Source organism: Myxine glutinosa, chromosome 5 (genome assembly GCF_964187855.1).
Source record: "Myxine glutinosa chromosome 5, kmMyxGlut1.1, whole genome shotgun sequence".
Classification (NCBI taxonomy): Eukaryota; Metazoa; Chordata; class Myxini; order Myxiniformes; family Myxinidae; genus Myxine; species Myxine glutinosa.
Genome location: NC_136265.1, coordinates 9,033,736 through 9,060,429, shown reverse-complemented (window position 1 = coordinate 9,060,429; position 26,694 = coordinate 9,033,736). Strand labels below are relative to the sequence as shown.

General features: G+C 46.3%; 2 protein-coding genes across 5 annotated transcripts in view; one reads left to right on the top strand and one right to left on the bottom strand.

The window, feature by feature from the left end:
• The window catches only part of LOC144892202 (uncharacterized), a 997,431-nt gene that overhangs the window by 948,420 nt on the left and 22,317 nt on the right, over nt 1-26,694 (top strand). The window lies entirely within an intron of this gene.
• Nucleotides 2-26,694, bottom strand: part of LOC137427962 (uncharacterized) — a 40,769-nt gene continuing 14,076 nt past the window's right edge. For 2 of the 4 annotated variants that reach the window (XM_078777568.1, XM_068117832.2), the window contains exons 2-10: nt 18,279-18,327; nt 16,663-16,745; nt 14,563-14,687; nt 14,336-14,471; nt 11,383-11,469; nt 5,216-5,299; nt 4,888-5,095; nt 3,319-3,792; nt 2-3,082 (exon numbers count right to left, since the gene is read on the bottom strand). In XM_078777568.1, coding sequence (XP_078633694.1) covers nt 2,788-3,082; nt 3,319-3,792; nt 4,888-5,095; nt 5,216-5,299; nt 11,383-11,469; nt 14,336-14,471; nt 14,563-14,687; nt 16,663-16,745; nt 18,279-18,327 — 1,541 coding nt within the window. In that variant the 3' untranslated portion in view covers nt 2-2,787. Of the gene's footprint in view, nt 3,083-3,318; nt 5,096-5,215; nt 5,300-11,382; nt 11,470-14,335; nt 14,472-14,562; nt 14,688-16,662; nt 16,746-18,278; nt 18,328-18,468; nt 18,572-26,694 lie in introns of those variants that run through there. The other 2 variants (XM_068117830.2, XM_068117828.2) reach the window with 2 other exon arrangements.

Here is a 26,694-nt window from a genome sequence, read left to right as displayed (position 1 = left end):
GTTATTTGTGCTTTGTCGGAAGCTGAAGCTTTATTCCATATGCAGAAGTAAAACAAAAATCATGCAAAATGAGCCACCTGGTCAAATGATATCCGCCGGCTCAAATGAAGGCCCCGGTCACCCCTGGGGCCTTGCCTCGCATGCTCTAAACACACAGACTAGTCAGTCAAAGTCCCGTTCACTTGAACGTGTTTACAGCAATCGGGGCTCCAGTGTACTTTTACTCAATTGTACCTTATTAAGCAACTCGGCAGCAGGTGCATCCGAGTAATGAAATAATCTCATGTCATCGCCTCATGGACGTTAAATGAGGGGGGCAACATCGTACCGAGCGGGCTCGGAGGCCTGGTCTACTGGTCTAGAGTCGACTGTGCCAGGTCGGTCTCCTCTCAAACCGTCAAGTGATCTCGAGCAAGCGGAGCCGTGCCCATGGAGGTGGCAAAGTCTGCAGCTCATTAAACGGTCACTGGAAATGATTGAAGGTGGAGATTGATCGAGTGTGTCCAATATTGTAATAAAAATGAGTCATTGACCAAATTACTTTTACGACTCGACGTCCCCGTGTCCACAAGGTCACATGAGGCGAGATCACATGGTGAGCAGATCGAGTAAGAAAACAATAATACTATTAGTTATACCTGGCATTCTGACTTCTAATGCATCAACCGGTCAGTGCCATCCCAAAAGGTAATGGTCACCTGTAACCGCCAGCAAAACGTGCTAGGTAAGAATAGCCAAAACCCATGAAACAACTTGTCAACTGAAAACCTACTTTGCCATCTACACAGGTAAACCTCTTCCGTTATCCCACCGCGTACCTTCTCATTATCCCACCTCGACAAATATCAAGAATACTTCATCTTAAGAAAACCATCCATGACTGTGAAACATCCTCCGTGATAATTTCACTTTCTAATCTACTCTCAAACTGAGGGTGAAGCGTTTACCTTTTAAAGGTAGACTTCAAACAGGTACTTGGTATATGTAGACCTCAACTACACACGTAGCAAGTCCCCAGGACCGATATTTGGCTCCCTGGTGCATTATTCCGTACCTCGATGTGCAGTCTCACCGAAGGGCCAGATACTTTGGATACCTGGGCCCCAAAGTACCTTCACGTTACATCCGCAGTCCCAAATTCCAGGTCCCACTATAGTAATGCCCGGTGCATGGTACCTAGTTACATATGGCTGATCATATAGTATTAATTTTGCATTTGAAGTGCCAGTGACATTTGAGGTGTTTATGGTAAACACCAAAAATACAAGTAAAACATCTCCTACCTGTGTGTACCTAATCTAAGGGTGTTATAAGCAGCGATCTAGTTGTTCGGCTCACTAAAGTGCTCTTGAGCACGTTTAAGGGTCCAAACTCGTACCAGGAACAGAAGCGTTGAAGACTTAAGGCACATGACCCCCCCAGATTGGGGCTACATTCAAACTATTGTTTGTGACGAACAGGTATATTCTCTCTGCGAAACTCGTCACAAAACTCGTCCTAAGGCACAAGGCTTTACGTTGTGGCAGCGAAAACCCAAAAAGCTTGTTAGAAGCACCAAAGCAACAACACTGTCTATCAGGACTCGGTGCACTGATGTACAGGTAAAGGTGTATGGATGGTAAGTGTCAATTGGTAAACGGGGTTATATTTGGGGCCTCGAGACGCATTACCAGACGTTTGCAATTGGGGTTCCATTTGGGATTGTTGAATCGAGCCACATTCAAGTTGGGACAAACGAATATGATGCTCAACGTCGCCACAGTTTAAATGCTTAGTGGTTTAAATAGATGGTTTGTGTAAGCAACATGCAATAAGTAAGGTGGTTTTATGAAGCGACGTGCAATAAACTGACGTCTAGTTCATGATTTCCTGACATTCAGCGCATCCCCCACACCGCTTTCCCCTCCAATCATCTTCCTCTAACCCAGTCACAATGTCAAACCCAAAGGATATATTGTGGACGTCGCCAGAGAAGGGGTGGGGGAGCTAGCCTCGCCAGGATTTGAAAATATTGCGAGTGCGGCCGATGCTGCGTAACATTTCAACATAGACTTGCAGCACAAGAGGATGGAAGATACTCAACAACAAGTTACACTTCGAGCTAAAACCCCAATACTAATCCCAAAGTACAAATACCATAGCTCGTCTATGAGACATCCTTGCAACGGGGAACCTCAAATCTGGCAAGCTCACCCACTGGTTAAAATAGCAGTGTAATCGTGGGAGAAGGCCCGATGGGAAGGTGCAGTTGGTTCGAGAGAAGCAAAGGGAAGAAGAGGTGTGCGATAGAAAGAAAACAAGATCGTGTATAACCACCTTTAGAGACCATATTTTTCCCCCGCAGAGCAGGGGTTGGCCTTTTTCGGGTACCGTGGTCCCCTTTTTGAAGCAATGTTTTATGGCCGGATGCCCTTCCTGCCACCAACCCTGTTAGTCACCTCTTGCGACACACAGGGAATTACCAGTGAACTGGTACTCAATTTGCCGAACTCGGAAGGAGGACAGGCTGAGTCAACCCCCCTGGTGTTAATTCAGCGATCGACCGGGATTCAAACCCAGGGTCCTAGGATCCCAAGCCGGCACCCTAACCGCTAAGCCAACACCAGGTGTATATAAGAGGAAATTCAATAAGTCAGGTAAAAGAGCGAATTTGCCGACGGTGAGACGGGAAATATCGAGTTGTAGTTCTAGAAAAGAAAGGCGGAAGTGTGTAAGAGAGCAATCAACTTACAATAGCAATCTAGTCAGGGGGAGAGAGAGAGAGGGAGAGAGAGAGCGACACGACGGTTACTGGCCGAGCAATTCTTTGAGGGCCTGCTCAATGGTCTTGCGGTGGCCAACACGAATGATCCCCAGCTCGATTAAGTCATTCCGGGCAAGAGACGGGAGATGAGAACCGTCAATTTCGTTCTCCAGGAATCCTTTTCGGTGTTCTCCGAGTAACAAACTATCTAACCATTCCGCCACGTCTTCCTTGCTCCACTCATTCACCGGTTTGTTCATAAACGATCCACCGGAAGCTGTTGCCGCTAATTGAGTCGAGGCCTCTGGGCTTGAAGGATATGAAGCAGGTTCCTTTGTGCTGGTGGAGATAACGGGCAATGAGGAAGTGGTAAAGATATGGCAGTTGAAATCCTAAAATATCAGGTTTCTCTCCCCTAAATATTACTATATTATAACTACAATGTGAACGATCACCAATGATAATGGTAAGAACAAGGAGGCAGACAGTACCGGGTCCTTAAAGTTGTCAAAGGTAAAGTATTTCTTGGTCATTTCTCATCTTAATGTGACCAACCCCAAGTAATCATTGCTCACCTTTGTGGTTGCTGTGAAGAGTCCAGCTTTATGGCATTCTCCGGAGCTATAGATGAGGCTTTACTCATAAACGGTTGTGGTCCTACCGCCATTGCGGGGCGGCTGGGCACGAAGGATCTTGGGCGAGTGGCCTTCGTCTCGGATTGGCTGTTGACACGCTCTGTCTTGCGAGCCGTTACTCGGTGTCGGGCGGCGAGAATGAGAGCAAGAGGACTCCCGGGTGCCGCCGGCTGCCCCGTGACGGGATGCAGAAGAGAGGAGGGCGGTGGCGGAGAAACCGGTGGTGGAGAAACCGGTGGCGAGACGGCAGCTGTACCTCCGGCGGTCGCTCCTGGGCGTCCCAGCCTGTTTTTCACGGCAGCAGCGAATGGGGAGGGGGTGACGGGCTTCTGGGCCAAGGGGACGATGCGGCGTCCAGTTAGGGACGGGGGCAGTGTTTTGGGTTTGGGGGCGACGGCAGGCAGGTTTCGCGTCCTGCCGGGAGTAATAATTGGGGAGACAGAGGGAGAGGAATGAAATGTCGGACTGACAGAAACAAAGACGTGGTGAGGATGAATGGCGGGATGGGTAGGAGAAGAGGGTGACGATGCAAGGGAAGAAGTTGGGGAAGAGGCATGGCTGTTAATATCTGATACAGTTGTAGATATTTGTGGTTGCAATTTGCAATTATTAGCAGCAGTGGAGTAAGTAGGTGCAGCAACAGGAAAAGCTGAAGCAACAACCGGACTAAGAATTGGTGATTGGGAAGATGGAAATGAAGAATCAGTTTCAGACCTCACCAGCGGAGGAGATGGGGACCGAGCCGGAGGAGGGGTTGGGGACCTCGCTAGAGGAGGGGTTGGGGACCTCGCTAGAGGAGGAGTTGGGGACCTCACCGAAGGAGGGGTTGGGGATCTCGCCAGAGGAGGGGTTGGGGCCCTCACCGGAGGAGGGGTTGGGGATCTCGCCGGAGGAGGGCTTGGGGATCTCACAGGAGGAGCGGTTGGGGATCTCACAGGAGGAGCGGTTGGGGACCTCGCCGGAGGAGGGGTTGGCGTTCTCGCGGGAGGAGGGGTCGGCGATCTTGCCGGGGGAGGAGTCAGGGATCTCGCCGGAGGAGGGTTTGGGGACCTCAAAGGAGGAGGGGTTGGTGATCTTGCGGGAGGAGGGGTCGGGGAACTCGCTAGAGGAGGGGTTGGTGATCTCGCCAGAGGATGGGTTGGGGAACTCGCCGGTGGAGTCGGGGATCTAACCAGTGGAGGAGTCGGGGGGCTAACCAGCGGAGGAGTCGGGGGCCTAACCAGCGGAGGAGTTGGGGGTCTAACCAGTTGAGGTGTGTCAGCAATAGCAGGAGTAGCAGCAGCAAGTGGGTAAGTTGGAGAAGGAGGTAGATGAGTTTGCGTTGTGCTGGGAGACCATGCTTTAGACTGGTTAGGTGAAGGTGAAATGGGTGAGAAGGATGGTGGAGCTTGGGAATATGCAACTACTGGTGATGGAAGTTCAGGCGGTGCATAACAAGGAGGAGGAGGCAGCACGTCAGGTGGCACATGCGGCGGTGGACTGATTGAGGGCGGCTGAGGTGGTGCGTACAAGGGTGCTGGGGGGACGTTAAAGTCCATTTTTGCCACTTCTCGCGGAGTTGGGGGAGGTGTGAAGTCAGGGGGTGGGGGAGGAGGGGTGTCACCCCCCTCCGTTGGGAAAAGGGGAGCTGGACTGCCGGGTGGAGGAGGTATGGAAAGGTCTGTGGAGCTGAAGTCTTGCACCGAGTGAGCACGGCGAAGACTGCTTATGACCACACCTGCAAGATAGTGAGGGATGCAAGAGAAAGAATGAAGGGATAAATATATAAAACCATACATCTTGAGATCACATAAGGACACAGGCCCAGGAACTTTAAACCCAGGTTGCAGGTACATACGCAAGGCTGGTAAAACGGACATCGGGGATTCCGAATCGATTCCTTCTGAACTCTCAGCACTTGCGAGAATTTCATCAAGTTTCTCTGAAAAGGCAGAAAGAGTAAAGAAAAATAAGGCTGAGATACACATGTGATCAATAAATGTTTCAGAAATAAATAAAATCAATGTTTTCAGAAATAAATGTAAATACCTCGTTTGTTCTTTAACACAACCATGGTAAAATAAATTAATAATTTGTGAACATCAGATCAGCTTCTTAAGCAGAAAGTGTCAAACGTTCTGAAAACAAAGTGTGCATGAAGCTAACAACACAAGGAGGCATCTTGTACCATAGAAAGTACCCTCGTTTCATTCATTCATTCATTCATATATCTCAAACTACTTTCACGAGATCCGATTTGAAGGGTTTAGCGGAGGGTAAATCTGCTTGTCTCCCAAGCTTACAGAGATGAGCTGTTTTCAGATTATCAGTTACAAGACAAGTGGGTGGGTGAGGTTATCTCAGAACCTTCCAGCGGTTCAGGAAAAAGGAATGCCACCACATAAGGGCAACCAGGGCCGGACGACAGGACATCGATCGAGGTACGCTAATCGTCGTGGGAAGCAAGGAGAAGCTGATGTTTCTGGCGTTCACCCTTCATCGGAGCAAAACGAAGGGTGATGGGTGCCACCCAGGAAATGGTTGTTAATTTCTGCTCGTTCGTGATGACCACGTGCCCTAATTAATACAAAACGAAATCTTGCACATCATACGTCATGCATATCTTTATGATCCGAGTGCTTGTCCCCAACACCTAAAGTCCAAATCACACATCTGATGTCCTTGTAAGCTTTGAGCAAAATCATCTTTTGTCATGTGACTCGATTTTAGGATGATAGAATGTGTGTTGTGAAGGTTTCCAAAATGTTGGAAGCAGATACCTGATCGATCTCAGTGGTAGAAACGATTGAGTCCAAATTACACGAATAGTTACAATAGTGACACCAATAGTAATAGTGTACATCCATCTCTCTACCTCTCCGTGTGATTGGACGACCTTCGGACACAACTCGGGTTCTGGGATTGAAGGTACAACACCTTGATGATAGACAGTTCTCAGCTGATTAAGATGTCCGTTGAGTGGGGGAGTCAGCACGCCGAATGAATCAGTGTGTGCATGCCTGACACGTCACTGACTTTACGAGCAAGACAATGGTAAATAAGGTGATCTACATCCACCAATAATGACAACCACAGCTCAAGCGGTGTGCGACAGACGAACGACCTATCTCGAATGATTAGAAACAACAAAATCATCGGTCAATCAAAATCATCAGTTATTTAACCAATTAGAGAGGGACAGGCGATTTCCCCCAGAATTAGAGGGGTTTATTCCCCCAGAATAACGATTGGTTATTGGTGTGCTTTTAATATAATATTTGTTCATTGACAACCAAGGGTGTGGTTTCCTTATTGATTTGGATTGTTTCCTTTGGTGGTTTCCTGGATGGTTTCATTAGTGATTGATTGTGACACGGACTAACATATATATCTTTCTGCCGGGGTTCCTCTCGGGGTTCGGAGGTTACCGAGACCAGGAGATTGCAGAAGACCCCGTAACAGAAATTGGGGGCTCGTCCAATTGACTCCAATTGACAATTGCAAATTGGGTCTTCGTCCGGGATATAAAATTCCTTAAATTTAGTCCGGGAAAGAGTTCCCTAGCATTCCTAAATTTTCCAATTTTGGAAAATTTTTAGCATTCCCAAATTTTTCAAAAAACAAACAAAAAAATTTATTTTGGTTTTTTTTGAAATTTCTTGTGTGAAGGTTAACAGGTGTTAACAGATAGTCACCATGGAGTTTGACGCAGAGAAGTTTACAGCGACCCCTAGTGAGGCACAGTTCCGAGCGTTACTAAAATCGGAACTCTTGATATTGGGCAAACACTTTAGCTTGGAGGTCCGAGCTAAAATGAAGAAACCAGAGATGCAGACAGTGGTGATAGAATCTCTGGTGGAACTAGGAACATGGGGAGAGGTCGCCTTGGATTGGTTACCAGAAGAACAAGAAAATGTGGAGCTCCAGAAAGTGGAGATGCAATTGCAGAGCAAGGAAAGAAGAGCAACACAGGAAAGAGAACTCCAGGAAAGGTTAAAAGCAGAGGAAAGGAAAGCAGAAGAGAGAAGAGAAGAGAAACAAGCAGAGGAAAGGAGAGTTGAAAGAGAACTCCAGGAAAGGTTAGAAGAGAAAAAAGCAGAGGAAAGGAGAGCTGCAAGGGAACTCGAAGCAGAGGAGAAAAAAGCTGAAAGGGAGTTAAAGGCACACGAAATGGTGCTTCAGCAGGAAATTAAAGCCAAGGAACTGGATTTAATGAGAGAACGAGGAGAGGCACCATCCATGCCGACTGGTTCGACCACTAGTCAGAACACCTGGGATGTTGGCAGACATGTGAGGCTGGTTCCACCCTTCAATGAAAAGGAGGTAGCCAATTTTTTTTTCACACTTTGAGAAGGTGGCTCAACTGCTAAACGGGCCTGAGGAGTCCTGGACCATATTAGTGCAAAGTGTTCTGGTGGATAAGGCTCAAGATATTTATTCGGCTTTACCGATTGAACCAATGTGCAGATTATGAGGTATTGAAGAAAACCATTCTCAAAGCCTATGAATTGGTCCCTGAAGCTTACCGGCAAAAATTCCGGAACGCCAGGAAGAGGGAGAATGAGACCCATGTGGAGTTTGCCAGAATGCAAGAAACCATGTTTGATCGGTGGTGTGATTCCAAAGGAGTTGGGAAAGACTTCGAACTACTGCGACAATTGATCCTAGTGGAGGAATTCCAACAGTGTGTCCACGAGGACATTAAAGTTCATCTGGAGGCAAGGAAAGTACCAAAGCTGTATGAGGCAGCAGCCATGGCTGATGACTATGCCTTAACCCACAGGATGGGGTTCCACAAACCTAACTTCTCGCCTAGACCTAGCCAGGGGAGCTATGGTACATCAGGGGCGGAGAACGAAAATTCAGGGGGGCGGCCTCGAGATGAATATGAGGCCCACTCTGATACCACGACTTCTAGGAATCCGAAGACAGCAGTTCCAAGGCAGACTTACCCTCCGGGGCGCTCGAGGCAGACCACGAGGTTCTCCTCCGGGCCTACTTGCGCTTTTTGCCGTAAACCTGGACACTTGATGTCCCAGTGTTACACCATGAAAAGGGAAAATCAGGAGCGGAGTTCGACTAGTACAACTCCGAATGCAATGGCCAATGTGAGAAATCGCCCTCAACAGAGTTACCAACCATTTATTTCAGGGGGTTGGTGTCCCTGGGTGGCGACCTGACTAACCGGAGACCTGTTAGGGTGTTAAGGGACACAGGGGCACATCAATCTTTAATACTTGAAGGCATCTTGCCATTGTCAGAGGAGATGGCAACTGGTGATAGTGTTCGTTTACAGGGGATTGGTGGCTGTGTTGGAGCTCCACTTCATGTCATCCATTTGGAGTCTGATTTGGTGTCAGGACCGGTCACCGTCGGTTTACAAGCCACGCTTCCTGTAGAGGGAGTATCTGTTATCAGGAATGATTTGGCCGGTGGTCAAGTTTATGGTAACCCGATGGTTGTTAAAAAGCCCAGTAGGGAAAATAACACCACACCAGTTAGGGATGGCGACAAATTTAGCAAGTTATTTGTAGGTGGACTGAACTTCAAAACAAAGGAAGATGTTCTGGAGTCGGCCTTCAGCAAATATGGACCGCTTTTGGAAGTACTGCTGATAAAAGACAGGGAGACACGAAAGTCAAGAGGGTTTGGCGTTGTCACATTTGAAAACTCAAAGGACGCCAGGGAGGCAGAAAAGGATCTGAATAGCAAGGAGTTGGAGGGTCGGACCATAACAGTAGGGAAGGCATTTCATAGGTATCGTGGGATCTACAGAAGAGGACCATGGAGTCGTAGTTTTGGTGGTGGCCGCAATCGATATTATTATGGAGACTCCCAGAGTTACGGCAGCCCCCGAAGGAAGGATTATCCGAGCAGTGGCCGAGAAGGAGACCGCTATTCATGTGACTACCGTGACAAGTGGTCCAACCGTGATTGTTAGGAAAGTTAGAAAGAGTTGAAGCACTGAATGCTGCGGAGCAGCCGAGCCAAGATTCCTACACGGATTAACCGTGAACACCACGTTCCTAAAGGCATCCATGTAGTGAACTTCCCGACACGGATTAACCGTGAACTCCACGTTCCTAAAGGCGTCCATGTAGTGAACTTTCCTGCATGGACTAACCGTGAACTCCACGTTCCTAAAGGCGTCCATGTAGTGAATACCTCCAGGCCTCACCACCCAACCACCATGGAACCTGGCTTTCAGCTCGGCCTCCCGGGAAAAGTGCTGTAGCTTTGCTTGACTTCGGGTTTTTGAGTACTACCCCTTAACCTTCATTCAAAAGAAACGAAAAGTAAAATCAGAGGGTGATGAGATGGAGTTTGGCTTTGCAGGAGTCCAACGGGGAAATTGATTATGTAAAGGGCAGGGACAATGTCGTGGCTGACGCTTTGTCCAGAGTCAATTAACCTTGGAAATCTCTGTGGGTTGTAAAATTTTGTTGCTTTATTTTTGAGATGTTGATAATTATTGCTCACGGGAATTGATTTGGGGATGTGAGTTTTTTTTGTTTGTTTAAAGAGTTTGCCGGCAAAGAAAGTTTTCGCTGTGTTCAAACTTTCTTTCTTGAGGGGGGGAAGTGTTATGGATTCGGCACTTATTATTATTATTGCTGTTATTATTATTATTGTGGATTCTAAGTATCATGGGTATTGTTGTTTAAGGGAAATGGTTATTGTGGTTAAAAGGGTAAAAGCGCTCATGGTAAAAAGGAGACAGGAAATCGGATCGTGACCCGGAAGAAAAAGGCGTTAAAGAAGAAGAGCGCGTGAGGCAGAGGTGAAACGAGGCGTTTTGTAAAAGCTCTGTACCCAGCGTGGTCGAGCGTCCATGGCGAGTGAACTCTGAGTCCTGGAAAGGAATCTCGTGCGATCGTTGTTATCGCTGGTGTCGTGGAAAAGCCTGCGAAGCCAGGTACAGGTGTGAGATTCCGGAGAATTTCGCCTAGATGCTGCGGCCCGAGGAAGAACCGACCGCCAATTCCTGGGACCTCGCGTGTCGTTCGCGGACCCTTGGTTAGCCGCGTCCGCTGGTCCCGCCCTCCGGTGGTTTGCCGAGGATGTGTGTGCGCGACAGCGGCCTTTGAAGAATACGGTGCGGTTCGCGACTGCACGGTGTATGTGCAGGTTTGGATAGCGTCTTTGGGATTCCTCTTTCCACCACCAATTGGGGTTGGCTGGGACCACGTGACGGTCCCCGCCTTACCTACATCTCCTTACCCGCCTCATCGCCATCGCCTCTTCGCCGGGAGCACCATTGTGTTCTAGAGAAGGGCTCTGTTTCAGTCCCTGGGGGTGCCGTGAGTTTGAGCTAGGTTACCATCTTAAGATTTGATTGTAGGGTTGATTGCCCCCATTGTTGTATGGTTCTTTTTGTGTGCTTTTAATATAATATTTGTTCATTGACAACCAAGGGTGTGGTTTCCTTATTGATTTGGATTGTTTCCTTTGGTGGTTTCCTGGATGGTTTCATTAGTGATTGATTGCGACACGGACTAACATATATATCTTTCTGCCGGGGTTCCTCTCGGGGTTCGGAGGTTACCGAGACCAGGAGATTGCAGAGGACCCCGTAACATTGAGCCAACCTCAAGTTTATTGACATGTGTTTGGTAAAGATAGCTGAACTTTACCTCTGTGTTAAAATATTTTTCATTTTTGCGCGGAGGATTTCAATGAGTGTCCTTCTAAAGATTTGATAAGTTTCTTTTGATGTTGAGTATATATATATATATATATATATATATATATATATATATATATATATATATATATGTATATATATATATATATATGTATATATGTATACACACACACACACACACACACACACACACACACACACACACACACACACACACACACACACACACACACACACACACACAAAAAGCTGTAGTGCACGGAACAGGTACTCATTTATGTTGTTTGTTCGGACACACACAAAATGTCCACAGCAGGGAAAGGCAAGCCAAGAAAACAAGGTGTGAGGTGAAAAAGCACACGGATACAGAAGGGACTAACCGAGTTCAGCCATCTCGTCAGTCGAGAGAGACTTGGAGTGTTGCGTCAGCTGCGTCATTGGAGAACGACGAGGGGGTGCTGGGGGAGCTGAAAAATTCAAGAGACAAACTCAAGGGGGTGAGGGGAAGGGAAGGGAGGTGGGCTGTTGGAGTGAATTCATTCATTCCGTGTGCAGCCTGTGGCTACTGCTTGCATCATTGCTGGGAGTGCAGGTGTGCCGCCGATGCAGTGCCCCTTGTAGGTCAGGCCAGGAATTTCTAGCTCATTCATGGTCCTGGCGATAACTCGCCTCCTCTTCGCGACCAACACAGTGGGATTTTAACATCCACCGACTAATGCTCGTAGACGGGACACCCAGTTCAACGTCCATCCGAGGGACGGCACTCGCATTGATGAATCATTCTGTGTGTGAAAGATCAAGATGACAGTTTATAAATGGGTCGAGATTCAAACCCAGGTAGACAGCTTAGAGGGGAGTGTGCGTACCTCCAGGCATCCTGCTTTAGTGAATACTGAAGGGAAATAGCCAAAAACAAAGTCTGGGTTAAAGAGACCGGGGAGGAGCTCAGGTGAGAAAGAAAAATAACTTGAAGTGGACAGAGTAGAAAAACTAGAACGGCAGTCAGTAGAGAGCGTACCTCCGCCAGGTGAACAGTTTACGTTTTGTATCCCAGAGTAGACCAGAAAATCACAACACAGAATCACATTTAATCAAAATCATCCGTCCACAACTTTTTGAGATGTCCCGCTATGTAACGTTTTTGGCCCTATCTCCCAATGGTGAACAATCAATTAAAATAATTAAATAATTCTCTTATCCGAAGCCATATTCAGATCTTCACCAAAATCGAATCTGTTTGTCCTTGTCAGACACCCAACCTCTCCACCAAGTTTCGTCCAAATCCGTCCATAACCTTTTGAGATATCCTGCTATGTATCGTTTTTGGCCCGATCTCCCAATGGTGAAGAATCACTTAAAAAATTCTCCTAGCCGGATCCGGACCTTCACCAAAATTGAATTGATTCTTCCTTGTCACATACGCTACATCTCTGCCAAATTTCATCCGAATCCATCTACAACTCTTTGAGATAGCTTGCTCACAAATAGACAGACAGATAGGGGTGAAAACATAACCTGCATCCACCTTTGGTGGCGCAGGTAATAAAATTGAGCTGCTGGGAGGGGGCTACATCAGAAAAGTAGATTCTAGGAAAGCAGAAAAGAACAGCAAATAACAAATTTAAACAAGCATTCTGAGTATTGCGCTGCATTACATGTCCCCTACCGGCAGTCTGTCGTCCAGAAAACTGTTGGGGAAATTACCAAGGGTTATTTACCCACAGGTTCTGAATCGTTCCCAATCGCTAATTACCTCAGGACGGGCTCACCTGTGATTCGCACTCGGGACTTCGATTTATACACCTTGCAGACAGGTCAGCAGAAGCACGACAAAAAAGGTCGTTGATAAAGAACCTTTGGAGTCGCTAAATATCAGTAATTTATTATATTTTCCGGTTCACGATCAATGATCGATGTGTATATATATGTTGCTCGGCTTGGCTCCGCCCCTCCGGAAAGCGCGCGCTGTGTCGCGCTGTTGACGTTCGCGAGACGAGGCTGAGGGCGCGCGGTGCGGCTTGAGGAGAACTCTAGAATAAACAAGAGATATCCATTTTTAAAAAATATTTTCGTTTAATTAACGATATCTGCCAAACCACGTGCCCTATCGCAAATTCCAAAAGGACATTTTAGTAGACTGACATGCTGAACAGATCTGTGAAGTTTCCCCTCGATTGGATCAAAAATGAGGGAGGAGCTCGGTTTTAAAGGTTCATGCTTAAAAACGTCATAACTCTGAAACCATGTGATGCATGACGTCATGCTCGATGACTTTTTTGTTCGTCATGGGTATGCGATTCTGCCTGCAAAGTTTGGTCTCGATTTGTTCAGCCGTTGCAGAGAAAAAGGGGTTTTCGTGTTTTCACGAAAAACAATATGGCGGCCGAACCACGTGACCTGTGACGTCATAATTACCATTAAAATATTCTGCAGACCGAGTCCCTCCTATGGTGAAAATTTTATCTCAATCGGTCCTATTATTGCAGAGAAATTGGTTTTTAAAGGAAATTTAAACTTAAAATGGCACTGAGTTAAGGATCATCAGAATTATCAGAATTCCCAAAGTTCAAAGTGCCATAACTTTGTCAAAAATGATCGAAACGTCGTGAAGTTCGAACTTGACCTGTAACTTATCATGAGGGAACCATGTACCAAGTCTAAAATCATTAGCATTAAGCGTTTAGAAAAAAAGTCCGGAAAACTGTTCTTTGCGTGACGGACTGACGGACGGAGGGACGGCGTGCAAACCTATAGTCCCCAAACCTATAGTACACCGTAGGGGACTAATAATGATGGAATAGGAAGATCCGGTGGGCTTAAAAAGAAATCGACCTGTTAATTGGTCAGGAGTTGGAGAGAGGTGGGAGAGTTGGAAGATTAAACACAAAACACGATTTTTATGATCTTGTCACAAGAACCAATTTGTTTCATCCAATCGGCAGCATCCAATGTCTGTCACGTCGGTCACGAAGGCCTATCAATGCGACGGCCTCGCTCGAGCCATACATTCGGCACCATATCAAGCCAGGCCTCCACCATGAACAGGTGGAAGCCTGTTTGAACCATATACTATCCAAATCAAGGCGTTATTGTCCCCTTTCTACACCTTTTACTACATTGTCTTCCAGTTTGCCTTTACATTTTTCGAATGTCATAAACGACATAACTTCATGAACGTTTTCCTTTTCATTTTAGGACTAAAACGGAGAGGAAAGAACGAGAAAAGGAAACGAGGGCATTTTGAGTTGCAAGTATCCTGCTTGGCATCGGTGGCCTAGATTCGAACCCCTGACCCTGTCACAAGGGCCTGCGACTCAGACACACAATCCCTACCCTTGCGTTTACGCCGAGAACGTGTGCTGGGCGGGGTAGCCACGGACACCACCCGCAGGACAAGACGGCTGGTACTGTCGCGGATGAGAGACACGACCTCCTTGTGTCCACAGTGAACCACATTCTTTTCGTTCACCTACGGGGATAAAAGAGAGCAATAGGGACAAGTGAGGCCTAGCTGGACACGGAAGAGCTTAAAAAGCATCGAATCCTTGGATGCATCGCACCTCCAAGATGAAATCTCCTGTACGCAGACCGGCTCGCCAAGCCACCCCTCCTTTGTCCACCTTCTCCAGGTACTGCAAAGCTGGGAATGTTTTGGTCGGCTCGAAAGTTTCTTTGGAAAAATTGCCTGAAAATAAAACACACAAACAAGGAAGTGTCGCATGGCTGGAGAGTATGTTCAGAACTGAATTGATGAAGCAGGTGATGATGAACAGAATGATTGGACGAGAGATCTCTGAGGGTTTGTGGCGAGAGGAGCGAGGAGGAGGTGGGGATGGGGGAGGTGTCTAAAGTAAACAGCCTCACTGAGTGAAGGGGTCATGAGATTAAAGAATATTATTAAAAATACGAAACAATTTCCTTTTAGTTTGTGTGGTGAGATTGTTCAGCTGTGACGTTTTTGTTTTACCAAAACGTTTAAATAACCAAAGTAATAATGTTCACTTCATCAGAAAATGTTATTAGCACATGCAGACGGGATTACTAACAACAGATCCTGAGGGAGCGTGTCTTTGTAACCTTAAAGAAACACTTGGCGTGCGTTTCATACTCGACTCCTTTAATTAACGTTCAGGGAGCAATCTCAAAAACTCATCACCATGAACCAACTCCTCTCAATGTCCATGAAACAACTCCTCTCAATGTCCATGAACCAACTCCTCTCAATGTCCATGAACCAACTCCTCTCAATGTCCATGAACCAACTCCTCTCAATATCCATGAACCAACACCTCACCCATGAACCAATTCCTCTCAATGTCCATGAACCAACTCCTCTCAATGTCCATGAACCAACTCCTCTCAATGTCCATGAACCAACTCCTCTCAATGTCCATGAACCAACTCCTCTCAATGTCCATGAACCAACTCCTCTCAATGTCCATGAACCAACTCCTCTCAATGTCCATGAACCAACTCCTCTCAATGTCCATGAACCAACTCCTCTCAATGTCCATGAACCAACTCCTCTCAATGTCCGTGAACCAACTCCTCTCAATGTCTATGAACCAACTCCTCGAAATGTCTATGAACCAACTCCTCGAAATGTCTATGAACCAACTCCTCTCAATGTCTATGAACCAACTCCTCGAAATGTCTATGAACCAACTCCTCTCAATGTCCATGAACCAACTCCTCTCAATGTCCAGAAACCAAGTCTCCCCAATCTCCATGAACCACCTCTTCCTAATGATTACATGAACCACCTCTTCCCAATCCCCATGAACCACCTTTTCCCAATCCTTATATGAACCACCTCTTCCCAATCCATATATGAACCACCTCTTCCCAATCCTTATATGAACCACCTCTTCCCAATCCTTATATGAACCACCTCTTCCCAATCCTTATATGAACCATCTCTTCCCCATCTCCATGAACCACCTCTCCTAAATCCCCACAAACCACCTCTCCCCAATCCCCACAAACCACCTCTCTCCAATCTACATGAACCACCTCTCCCCAATATCTGGTGTTGGCCGAATGGTTCGGGCAGCGGGCTTGGGATCATAAGGTCCCGAGTTCGAATCCAGTTGAATTAACGCCAGGTGGGGTTGATTCAGCCTGTCATCCCTCCGAGTTCGGCAAAATTAGTACCAGATAACTGGTTATAGAGACGCATTGCATCAACGGCAGACGCGCCCATAGAAAAATGATGCAACCAGCAGCCGGGTGGCTGCACACGAACCACCCACCACCTCTCCCCAATCCCTACAAACCACCTCTCCGCAAATCCCCATGAACCACCTCTCCGCAAATCCCCATGAACCACCTCTCCCCAAGTACCCATGAACCACCTCTCCGCAAATCCCCATGAACCACCTCTCCCCAAGTACCCATGAACCAACTATCTCCACATCTCGATGAACCACCACACCCAAATTCCCAAAGAAGGAAAGCTCTACAAGAGTACAAGAGCAAATGAAACAGAACTAAACAAAATAATTTTTAAAAGCACAAATGATTCAAATTCACTTAATTGCCTCAATTAAACCATAAACATTTTAGTTTATGTAAAGAAGAAGAAGAGGAAGACAAAGGAGAAGAAGACAAAGGAGAAGAAGACAAAGGAGAAGAAGACAAAGGAGAAGAAAACCTCTCACCTTTTGCTCCTCGAAGAACAAAGCCAAATCCCTCTCGTTCTGTTTTCTCTAGTACCACGGTGCGATCCTGAACGCACAACTCACTGAAATAAACAGCACCATAAAAATACACCACTTCCTGCGGCCTTTCATCACAGGAGAATTACAATTGAAAAGTGAAATGAGATGATGGAAGAATGTTTCAGAATAGGAAACAAGGACAAATGAAACATCTCGCGTGCAATGGCCAATGGTTTCCCCCTATAGGACACCAAAGATAGGAAGTAACTCCCAAAGGTTCTTGAATGTACCGGATGAAAGGTCAATCCCTTTCAAATGCACGTTCCATAAACTGTACCTTGAGTTACATCCCTTGGTTATTGATGGTGGTGTCTTACAGTGGGTCCCTTTGATTTGAGGAACCAGGAAGTAAGCATTATCCAGTGGAACACCTGGAATGCCAACACCAAATGTAGGTCATAGCTGAGGGTGAGGTCTCCAGAAACACCAGAAGACCAGGCTCCAGAAACTGGACCTCCATTGGTGACTGATCTCATTTTGAGACAACGTTGTCCGTATAATGTACAATGCAAATAACGTTTGACAGGAAGAGCGAAGAACTATGAGAAACGGAGATCGGGAGGTGTCTGTTATATTCTCAGTGAGCACCTGATCGGGATTCAGAAGTCATAAGAGAAAGGGAACAGTAGACTTGATCCAAAACCAGGTAGTTTGACGAGGAATACCTTTGTTTCGAGAATAATCCTCTGGGAATAACACATTGGGAGTGTGGAAGTTGATAAGCCATCGGGAGTAATAGGAGTATCCTATCCATCCATCAACACATTGGAAACACCATCTTTGAGCATCCAGAATGAACAGCAAAGGTGAGATTTTGAGAACAGGCAGGTATGAGGATTTGCACGAATTGAATTTTGATCATAGTGAACAGGCCAGTTTTCCTGAAACCCAAGGAATCCGTCTCGGTACCTTTTGACACGTCTGGCGTGTTTTTCGTTAAGGGAAAGGTGAAATGCGGATTAAGAAGAACAGACAGAAAGGCCTGTATGATGTGACCAAGGGATCGGGGCGTTCGTGCAATCAGGCCCAGTTGCACAAGAATGTCGAAACGGTTGCATCAACCCCAACAAGCTCGTGATCCAATGGTCGTGGCACCAAACTGGGATGATGTGGAGGTTCTGGGGATGGGTATAGGACTCGGACTCATTATATCATGATAAATGGGTAAAGGAGGAATGCGCACAACAGAAAGGCCTAGCTGCCTGGTCTTGGTTTACACGGGCAGGGTCAGATAGTCTGCATCTGGTGTCCGAAATAAAGCGGTTACTCGATTGAGGATACCACGTTTAACCATCTCTTGGTGCCACCGCAGAAACCACGCACCGCACCGGCAATCTACCAACACTCAGCGAACGGTAGTCAGCATGATGGAGGTGGGTGTGCAGGTAGTGCAATGGAAACAAAAACTACCTGCTTTGATGAAATAATTACAAATAACCTCATCGGGTAAGTTTTCCCCGTACTGACAAAAGAGGCACAATTTATTGCAGCTGTAAACTCATCAGGTAATGTCCACAAGGTGCGCGATGAGGATCATGGCCTCACATCGTACATACCTCTTCCCATTCTCCACGGCCATCACCAAGTCCTCTGCTGATGCTGGTTCTGGAAGGAGGTGTAAAGAAAAGAGGAAGGTTACAATGCAATCGATTATTCGGGTAACTATAAAAAGGTGCCACATTGCCACGATGGTTGAAGTTATCGGATTATCGGAGCAGAAAGACAGACAATGATGCCAAAAGTTACCTGAAGTACATTATTACAACTCAAAGTGAAAACTACTGGATAGCAATTAGATGTTTGCTCCCTGTAACCACCTTCACATATATACCACCGCTTTGTCTCTGTGCCCTCCCTCTCTATCGTTACCTGTCCTTGCTTTAAAGCTTTCAGTGATTATGCAAACCGCCCAATCGAGCTTACCAGGCCTCAAGCCCAGACCTGCCCGTCTCCTCTTTCCTCATGCAGGCCCTCCCTGAGCCAACTCTAGTTCCCACTTGAACTAAATGTCTCCCGTCTCCAGACTACTACTTCTACCCTCGTGCCCATGCTCGTGCCTCCTGCTCTACCGGGTCTCCATAATGCGTTTCCTTACACGTAGGTAAGAGGTTACCGATAAGTGTGGGATTAAAAACACCAACAAAGCAGCAACAGAATAGAGGAAAACAAATTTTACAGGAAGAGGATGTTCCAATTCATTTGAAATTTGACCAATTTTCCTTCACCATTCCAAGAAGAGGAAAGCTGCAGAAAGACAGGAAGGGACCCTCCAACTCATATGACTATCTCAGGTTTCCAAGAGAAATGGAGATACAAATTCTAACTGGAGTTACAAATCAGACGTCTTATCAGATTTTCATCCTGGAGGAATTCCCGAATCACCAACCAGGAAGGGTAATGTGGCATTTCACCATTTGCCCGAATCGAATCGATTCAGCACGACACCGACACTCAACATACAACAGATGAGTTCCAGGGAGGCCCCTGAAAATGCAACATCACAAACAAGAAGAATTCGTTCAGACGACCATAAGCAGTCATCATCGCAGAGATGGCGAGTGATGAGGGTCTTCGATCGATCAAATACGCAAGTGATTTGACCGCTCATCAGGTGGACAAATTCACGAGGTAAAACGTGCATGATGAGGAAGGCAAACATTTCCAAGTTGGGAATGGAGTGAGGGCTCCGCAGGGAATTAAACAACAAGGATTTGTGTCTTCTCACCAAGTCCAAACTTGCCTGTTGTCATTCCAGCGTTCCAAGAGCTTGCAGCCCCAAACAACGCAACACACTGCATGCTTACACAACTACCGCTCCCATAGTAGTAACACTCCTTCAATGACAACAACAATAAACTAGTGTTGTGGATATGAGAATTGTGTTTTTTTTATTGTGTAAAATATCACCCTCCTTCCTCCATTTGGTGTATAAAGGTCAAAGGTCGTGCCCGTAGTTATTCCATATACGATCACGTAGCAAATCATAGATTTCCTCCTTGTCAGTAGTTATCTCCTTATTATGTGTATTAGATTAAGGCTGTGTCTTCCATTAATTGACACTCCATTGCACCGAATTCAAACAAGGTAGATTCCCTTCACCTTCCCCTTTCGTCAATTGCCAACTGCATTGGGCGGTTTGCTGCATTCCACTGCTGCTGTGGGGTTGTGGTTTTTCGCTACAAGACTCCATTAGCCATGAGGTCAACTCGGAGCAGAAGGTGGGAGGAGTCAGCCCAGTGCCGGGAACAAGGCGTGGCCTTGCAAACGCCTCCTCTAGGGGCGGGATCGGTGAGCCCTCGTGACCAATCAGGGCCGAGGCGAGCTCACCGATAGGCGTGTCCTGGAGGCCGGCGGTTTGATCGCCCAAGGCGATATATAAGCGCGCGCGGAAGCCTTTGAGAGGGTCCTGAGAGTTGCGAGGAGTCCTGAGAGTTGCGTGAGAGTGGGAGTCGTCGAGAGAGCATCCAGGCGGTCAAGTGCTGCGGCGAAGAGTGAGAGAGACGCGGCAGATGAGGCCAGGAGCAGTACCACGAGCAGTACCACGCAGCCTTGGCTCCACCAGGCAGCTTTAACTCGACCGGCGGAGCTCGTCCCGCGGCAGCTCGCACTACCGCAGCTTGGGCGTTGACGGCGGTGCCGACCGTGGCCGCGGAGGAACGGAGCTGCCGCTCGCGGCCCGACCATGACCCAGTTCCCGTGGACCTCCCTCTCCCTCCAGCCATCCACCTCCTGCATTCGTTCCTGCCATCATTCCCCATGTAAGTGTGCTCGTTGTCTGTCTTTGTCTTGTCCTTGGGGTTAAGTAAGACTGATATATATAAGCTAATAATTGCACTGTGTCTCCTTGCTCCTTTCTGTCGTTATTTTCTTATCCTTCTTTCTCCTTGGTTATTTTGATGATTTGTAAATAATAATAATAAATTAGATTTGTTCTTCCTACTGTTACGTGGTCCTCCCGGTGACTACCTGGTCTCGGTGACCCCCGGACCGTGAGAGGAACTCCGCCAGAAAGATCTATTATTTATACGCTTTCGTAACGCAATCAATCTGAATTCCAGTCAATAAGAAACCCCACACCAAGGATCCGGAATAATCAATAATATATTCCCCGAGCAATCAACAATCAACAACCCTCAACAATCAACAATCAACAATTAATCACCCATTATTAAGATGGCCATCTTATATATGTGTGTTCCCTTTCCCCACTCCCGACCCCTTGGGTACTCACGACCCCTTTGGTCTCTGTCCCTCACAATGTCTCTGGGCCCCTCCTGACCAAGATGATGGTCGGCTTCTCCGCACACGGGCGGTTGAACGAACCCCGGGCGGACGTGCTCCAAACGTGTACGTCGCGCACCGGGGACAGCTGCTGCAGTGCACACCTCCTTGCCAAGCAACGGGGCAAAACCAAGCGCGGCTTGCAACGCGCGCGAGGCCCAAGGTGCGACCCGTACGCGTCCTTGTAGACGGTGAGGCGAACTGTGCCGGACGCTGGGTTCCGTGCACGAACCCACGGCAACTTGACGTGTCAAGGGGTAAGTACCCCGCGCAGGTAACTCCTTTTGTCAGACGGGCTTTCAAATGCCGCGTCCTCCACGCTGCTCAATATCGATACCAACTCTCGTCGGAGCTCGGCGAGAAGAAGAGGAAGAAGATCGTCGCTTCGCCAGGACCTCGTGTCTTTTCTTCTTCCGTTTCCGGTCTCCTTTTTCCCAGAAGGGCTCCTGACCCTTTAATCACAACAACCGTTACTCGACTACACATTGATAAGCAAAGACCTGAATAGTAATTCACATAAATCCACAGAAATCCGTAACACTACCTTGCCTTTCTTTCCCTTACATCCGTCGTCGTTGTGATTTCCCTCATTGGACACCTGTGGCACGATTTGGCCAACGTTTCAGGATCGGGTTTAGTCTTTGCTAATGGCTCGAACGTCGGGTTGCTAACACCGCTCGGCAATTATAACATCTAAAACCGGGGTTCGAGCGGTACTTGTCTCCCTGTTCTGCGGAGGGACGGATAAAGGTATTTGGGATAAACCCTGGACCCATAACCCTGATCCGTTCCATCCCGCGGGAGGGCATTACAAGTACCAGGACCGGGGAGACGGCCAGCTTAACAGGACAAGGGGCTAATCACCCCTTGCTAAGGGGAGAGCCGTCCCCCGTATCCGTAACACTATTATACTTAAACGTTAATATCTATAAACAGTGCATCAGCCTTGAGATGCAGCACATAACAACTCTATAATCGGTACGCACAGGTACAGTAGTGGCCAAAAATATTGGCACCCTTGCACGTTTTTCAAATAACTCACAATTTATTCGAAAAATAAGTTGAATTTGACAAAAGTATTTGGTCTCCACAATTCCTTATTTCACTGTTAATATTACAGAACCTTTGTTTTTAATTCAGAACTTAATATATCCTTTCAAATCAGAAAATAAAAATAAATGGCATTGACAAAATTATTGACACCCTCGACTTAATATTTGGTAGCAAAGCCTTTGGACAAAATAACTGCAGTCAAACACTTCCTATAGCCATGAATGAGCTTCCTACACCTCTCTACGGGCAGGCTGGCCCACTCTTCTTGTACAAACTGCTCCAGTTCTCCAAAATTTGAAGGGCGCCTTCTCCCAACTGCTGTTTTCAGATCTCTCCACAGATGCTCAATGGGATTTAAATCTGGACTCAGTGCTGGCCACTTCAGAACAGTCGAGCGTTTTGGCTTGAACCATTCCTGGGTGTTTTTTGATGTGTGTTTGGGGTCATTATCCTGCTGCAAGACCTATGACCTTCGCCAGAGACCCAGATATCTGACCTGGGTTGAATATTGTGCTTCAAAATGCCTTGGTAATCTCCTGATTTAATGATGCTGTGAACACATTCAAGGAACCCAGTGCCAGAGACAGCACAGCAACCTCAAAACATCACTGAAACTCCTCCATGTTTGGCTGTAGGGAAGGTGTTCTTTTCTTTCAATGCTTAATTTTGTTTTCTGTAAACATAGAGATGATGTGCTTTACCAATAAGCTCTAATTTGGTCTCATCTGTCCACCGGACATTCTCCCAGAAGGATTTTGGCTTGTTCAGGTGTGTTTTGGAAAACTCCAGTCAGGTTTTCTTATGTTTCTCTCTTAGCAGTGGGGTCCTCCTGGGTCTTCTACCATTGAACGCCCTTTCATCGAGTTGGTGACGGACGGTGCGAGGTGAAACTGTCGTACCTTGTGTCTGGAGGTCAGCTTGAATCTGTTTGGCAGTTGATTGAGGTGCTTTCTCCACAATTGGAACAATCCTTCGCTACAATCTTCGATCAAGTGTTATCTTGCGGCCACGTCCAGGGAGGTCGGCTACACTGCCATGGGCCTTAAACTTCCTGATAACATTGCGTACAGTGGACACAGGAACATCACTGTCTCTGGAGATGGACTTGTAGCCTTGAGATTGTCTATGCTCGGCTACAATCTTGTGTCTGACCTCCTCAGACAATTCTCTGGTTTTCTTTCTTTTCTCCATGCTCATTGCGGCACACACAGTGACACAAAACAGCAGAATGACTCCTTTTCTCTAATCAAACTGGTTGAATGAGTGATTTTTATATTGCAGGCACCTGCAACTCTCCACAGGTGGGTTCAATTCACATGTAAAGGAGAATCACCTGCTTGAAATCTAATTATTTCTAACAACTTCTAAAAGGTGCCAATAATATTGTCCGGGCCATTTTAGGATTTATGTGTGGAATAAGCTAAGATTTACTAATTTTTTCAGCTTTTTTGTTTTGTTCCACTGAAAAACAGAGAAGTACAAATGTGGATACCAAAATATTTCTTAATTTCAACAATTGTCTCGAAGAAATGGTGCATTATTTGAAAAAAGTGCAAGGGTGCCAATATTTTTGGCCACGACTGTACACGAGAATTTGATCGATTGATATGCAGCGTTCTTTAAACAATGATCGTTTCATGAATGCTGCTTACATACTCACTAATAATATTACATGAGTATCCTGGCCGAACAACCTGACTTGTCATTTCATTTCTCATCGACCTCATATTCTGGGTAGAACACTGGCTCGTAACCTCATTTCTAATCTGAGTAGTATCCTGGCTCATAACCTCATTTCTAATCTGGGTAGTATCCTGGCTCATAACCACATTTCTAATCTGCGTAGTATCCTGGCTCATAACCACATTTCTAATCTGCGTAGTATCCTGGCTCATAACCACATTTCTAATCTGGGTAGTATCCTGGCTCATAACCACATTTCTAATCTGGGTAGTATCCTGGCTCATAACCTCATTTCTAATCTGGGTAGTATCCTGGCTCATAACCACATTTCTAATCTGGATAGTATCCTGGCTCATAACCTCATTTCTAATCTGCGTAGTATCCTGGGTCATAACCTCATTAAAAATCTGAGTAGTATCCTGACTCATAACCTCATTTCTAATCTGGGTAGTATCCTGGCTCGAAACCTCATTTCTAATCTGGGTAGTATCCTGGCTCATAACCTCATTTCTAATCTGGGTTGTACCCCAACTCATCACCTCATTTCTAATCTGGGTAGTATCCTGGCCCATAACCTCATTTCTAATCTGGGTAGTATCCTGGCTCATAACCTCATTTCTAATCTGGGTAGTATCCTGGCCCATAACCTCATTAAAATCTGGGTGGTATCCTGGCTCATAACCTCATTTCTAATCTGGGTAGTATCCTGGCTCATAACCTCATTTCTAATCTGGGTAGTATCCTGGCTCATAACCTCATTTCTAATCTGGGTAGTATCCTGGCTCATAACCTCATTTCTAATCTGGGCAGTATCCTGGCTCATAACCTCATTTCTAATCTGGGTAGTATCCTGGCTCATAACCTCATTTCTAATCTGGGTGGTATCCTGGCTCATAACCTCATTTCTAATCTGGGTAGTATCCTGGCTCATAACCTCATTTCTAATCTGGGTAGTATCCTGGCTCATAACCTCATTTCTAATCTGGGTGGTATCCTGGCTCATAACCTCATTTCTAATCTGGGTAGTATTCCGGCTCATAACCTCATTTCTAATCTGGGTTGTATCCTGGCCCATAACCTCATTTCTAATCTGGGTAGTATCCTGGCTCATAACCTCATTTCTAATCTGGGTAGTATACTGGCCCATAACCTCATTTCTAATCTGGGTAGTATCCTGGCCCATAACCTCATTTCTAATCTGGGTAGTATCCTGGCCCATAACCTCATTTCTAATCTGGGTGGTATCCTGGCCCATAACCTCATTTCTAATCTGGGTAGTATCCTGGCCCATGACCTCATTTCTAATCTGGGTAGTATCCTGGCTCATAACCTCATTTCTAATCTGGGTAGTACCCTAAATCATAACCCCATTTCTAATCTGCGTAGTATCCTGGCCCATAACCTCATTTCTAATCTGGGTAGTATCCTGGCTCATAACCTCATTTCTAATCTGGGTAGTACCCTAACTCATAACCTCATTTCTAATCTGCGTAGTATCCTGGCCCATAACCTCATTTCTAATCTGGGTAGTACCCTGGCCCATAACCTCATTTCTAATCTGGGTAGTATCCTGGCCCATAACCTCATTTTTAATCTGCGTAGTATCCTGGCCCATAACCTCATTTCTAATCTGGGAAGTATCCTGGCCCATAACATAATTTGTAATCTGGGTAGTATCCTGGCCCATAACCTCATTTCTAATCTGGGTAGTACCCTGGCTCATAACCTCATTTATAATCTGGGTAGAACCCTGACTCATAACCTCATTTATAATCTGCGTAGTATCCTGGCCCATAACCTCATTTATAATCTGGGTAGTACCCTGACTCATAACTTCATTTATAATCTGCGTAGTATCCTGGCTCATAACCTCATTTATAATCTGGGTAGTATCCTGGCCCATAACCTCATTTCTAATCTGGGTAGTACCCTGACTCATAACCTCATTTATAATCTGGGTAGTATCCTGGCTCATAACCTCATTTCTAATCTGCATAGTATCCTGGCCCATAACCTCATTTCTAATCTGGGTAGTACCCCAACTCATCACCTCATTTCTAATCTGCGTAGTATCCTGGCCCATAACCTCATTTCTAATCTGGGTAGTACCCTGACTCATAACCTCATTTCTAATCTGGGTAGTATCCTGGCCCATAACCTCATTTCTAATCTGGGTAGTACACTGGCTCATAACCTCATTTCTAATCTGGGTAGTACCCTGACTCATAACCTCATTTATAATCTGGGTAGTACCCTGGCTCATAACCTCATTTCTAATCTGGGTAGTACCCTGACTCATAACCTCATTTCTAATCTGGGTAGTATCCTGGCTCATAACCTCATTTCTAATCTGGGTAGTATCCTGGCCCATAACCTCATTTCTAATCTGGGTAGAACCCTAACTCATAACCTCATTTCTAATCTGCGTAGTATCCTGGCCCATAACCTCATTTCTAATCTGGGTAGTACCCTGGCCCATAACCTCATTTCTAATCTGGGTAGTACCCTGGCTCATAACCTCATTTATAATCTGGGTAGAACCCTGACTCATAACCTCATTTATAATCTGCGTAGTATCCTGGCCCATAACCTCATTTATAATCTGGGTAGTACCCTGACTCATAACCTCATTTATAAACTGCGTAGTATCCTGGCTCATAACCTCATTTATAATCTGGGTAGTATCCTGGCCCATAACCTCATTTCTAATCTGGGTAGTACCCTGACTCATAACCTCATTTATAATCTGGGTAGTATCCTGGCTCATAACCTCATTTCTAATCTGCATAGTATCCTGGCCCATAACCTCATTTCTAATCTGGGTAGTACCCCAACTCATCACCTCATTTCTAATCTGCGTAGTATCCTGGCCCATAACCTCATTTCTAATCTGGGTAGTACCCTGACTCATAACCTCATTTCTAATCTTGGTAGTATCCTGGCCCATAACCTCAT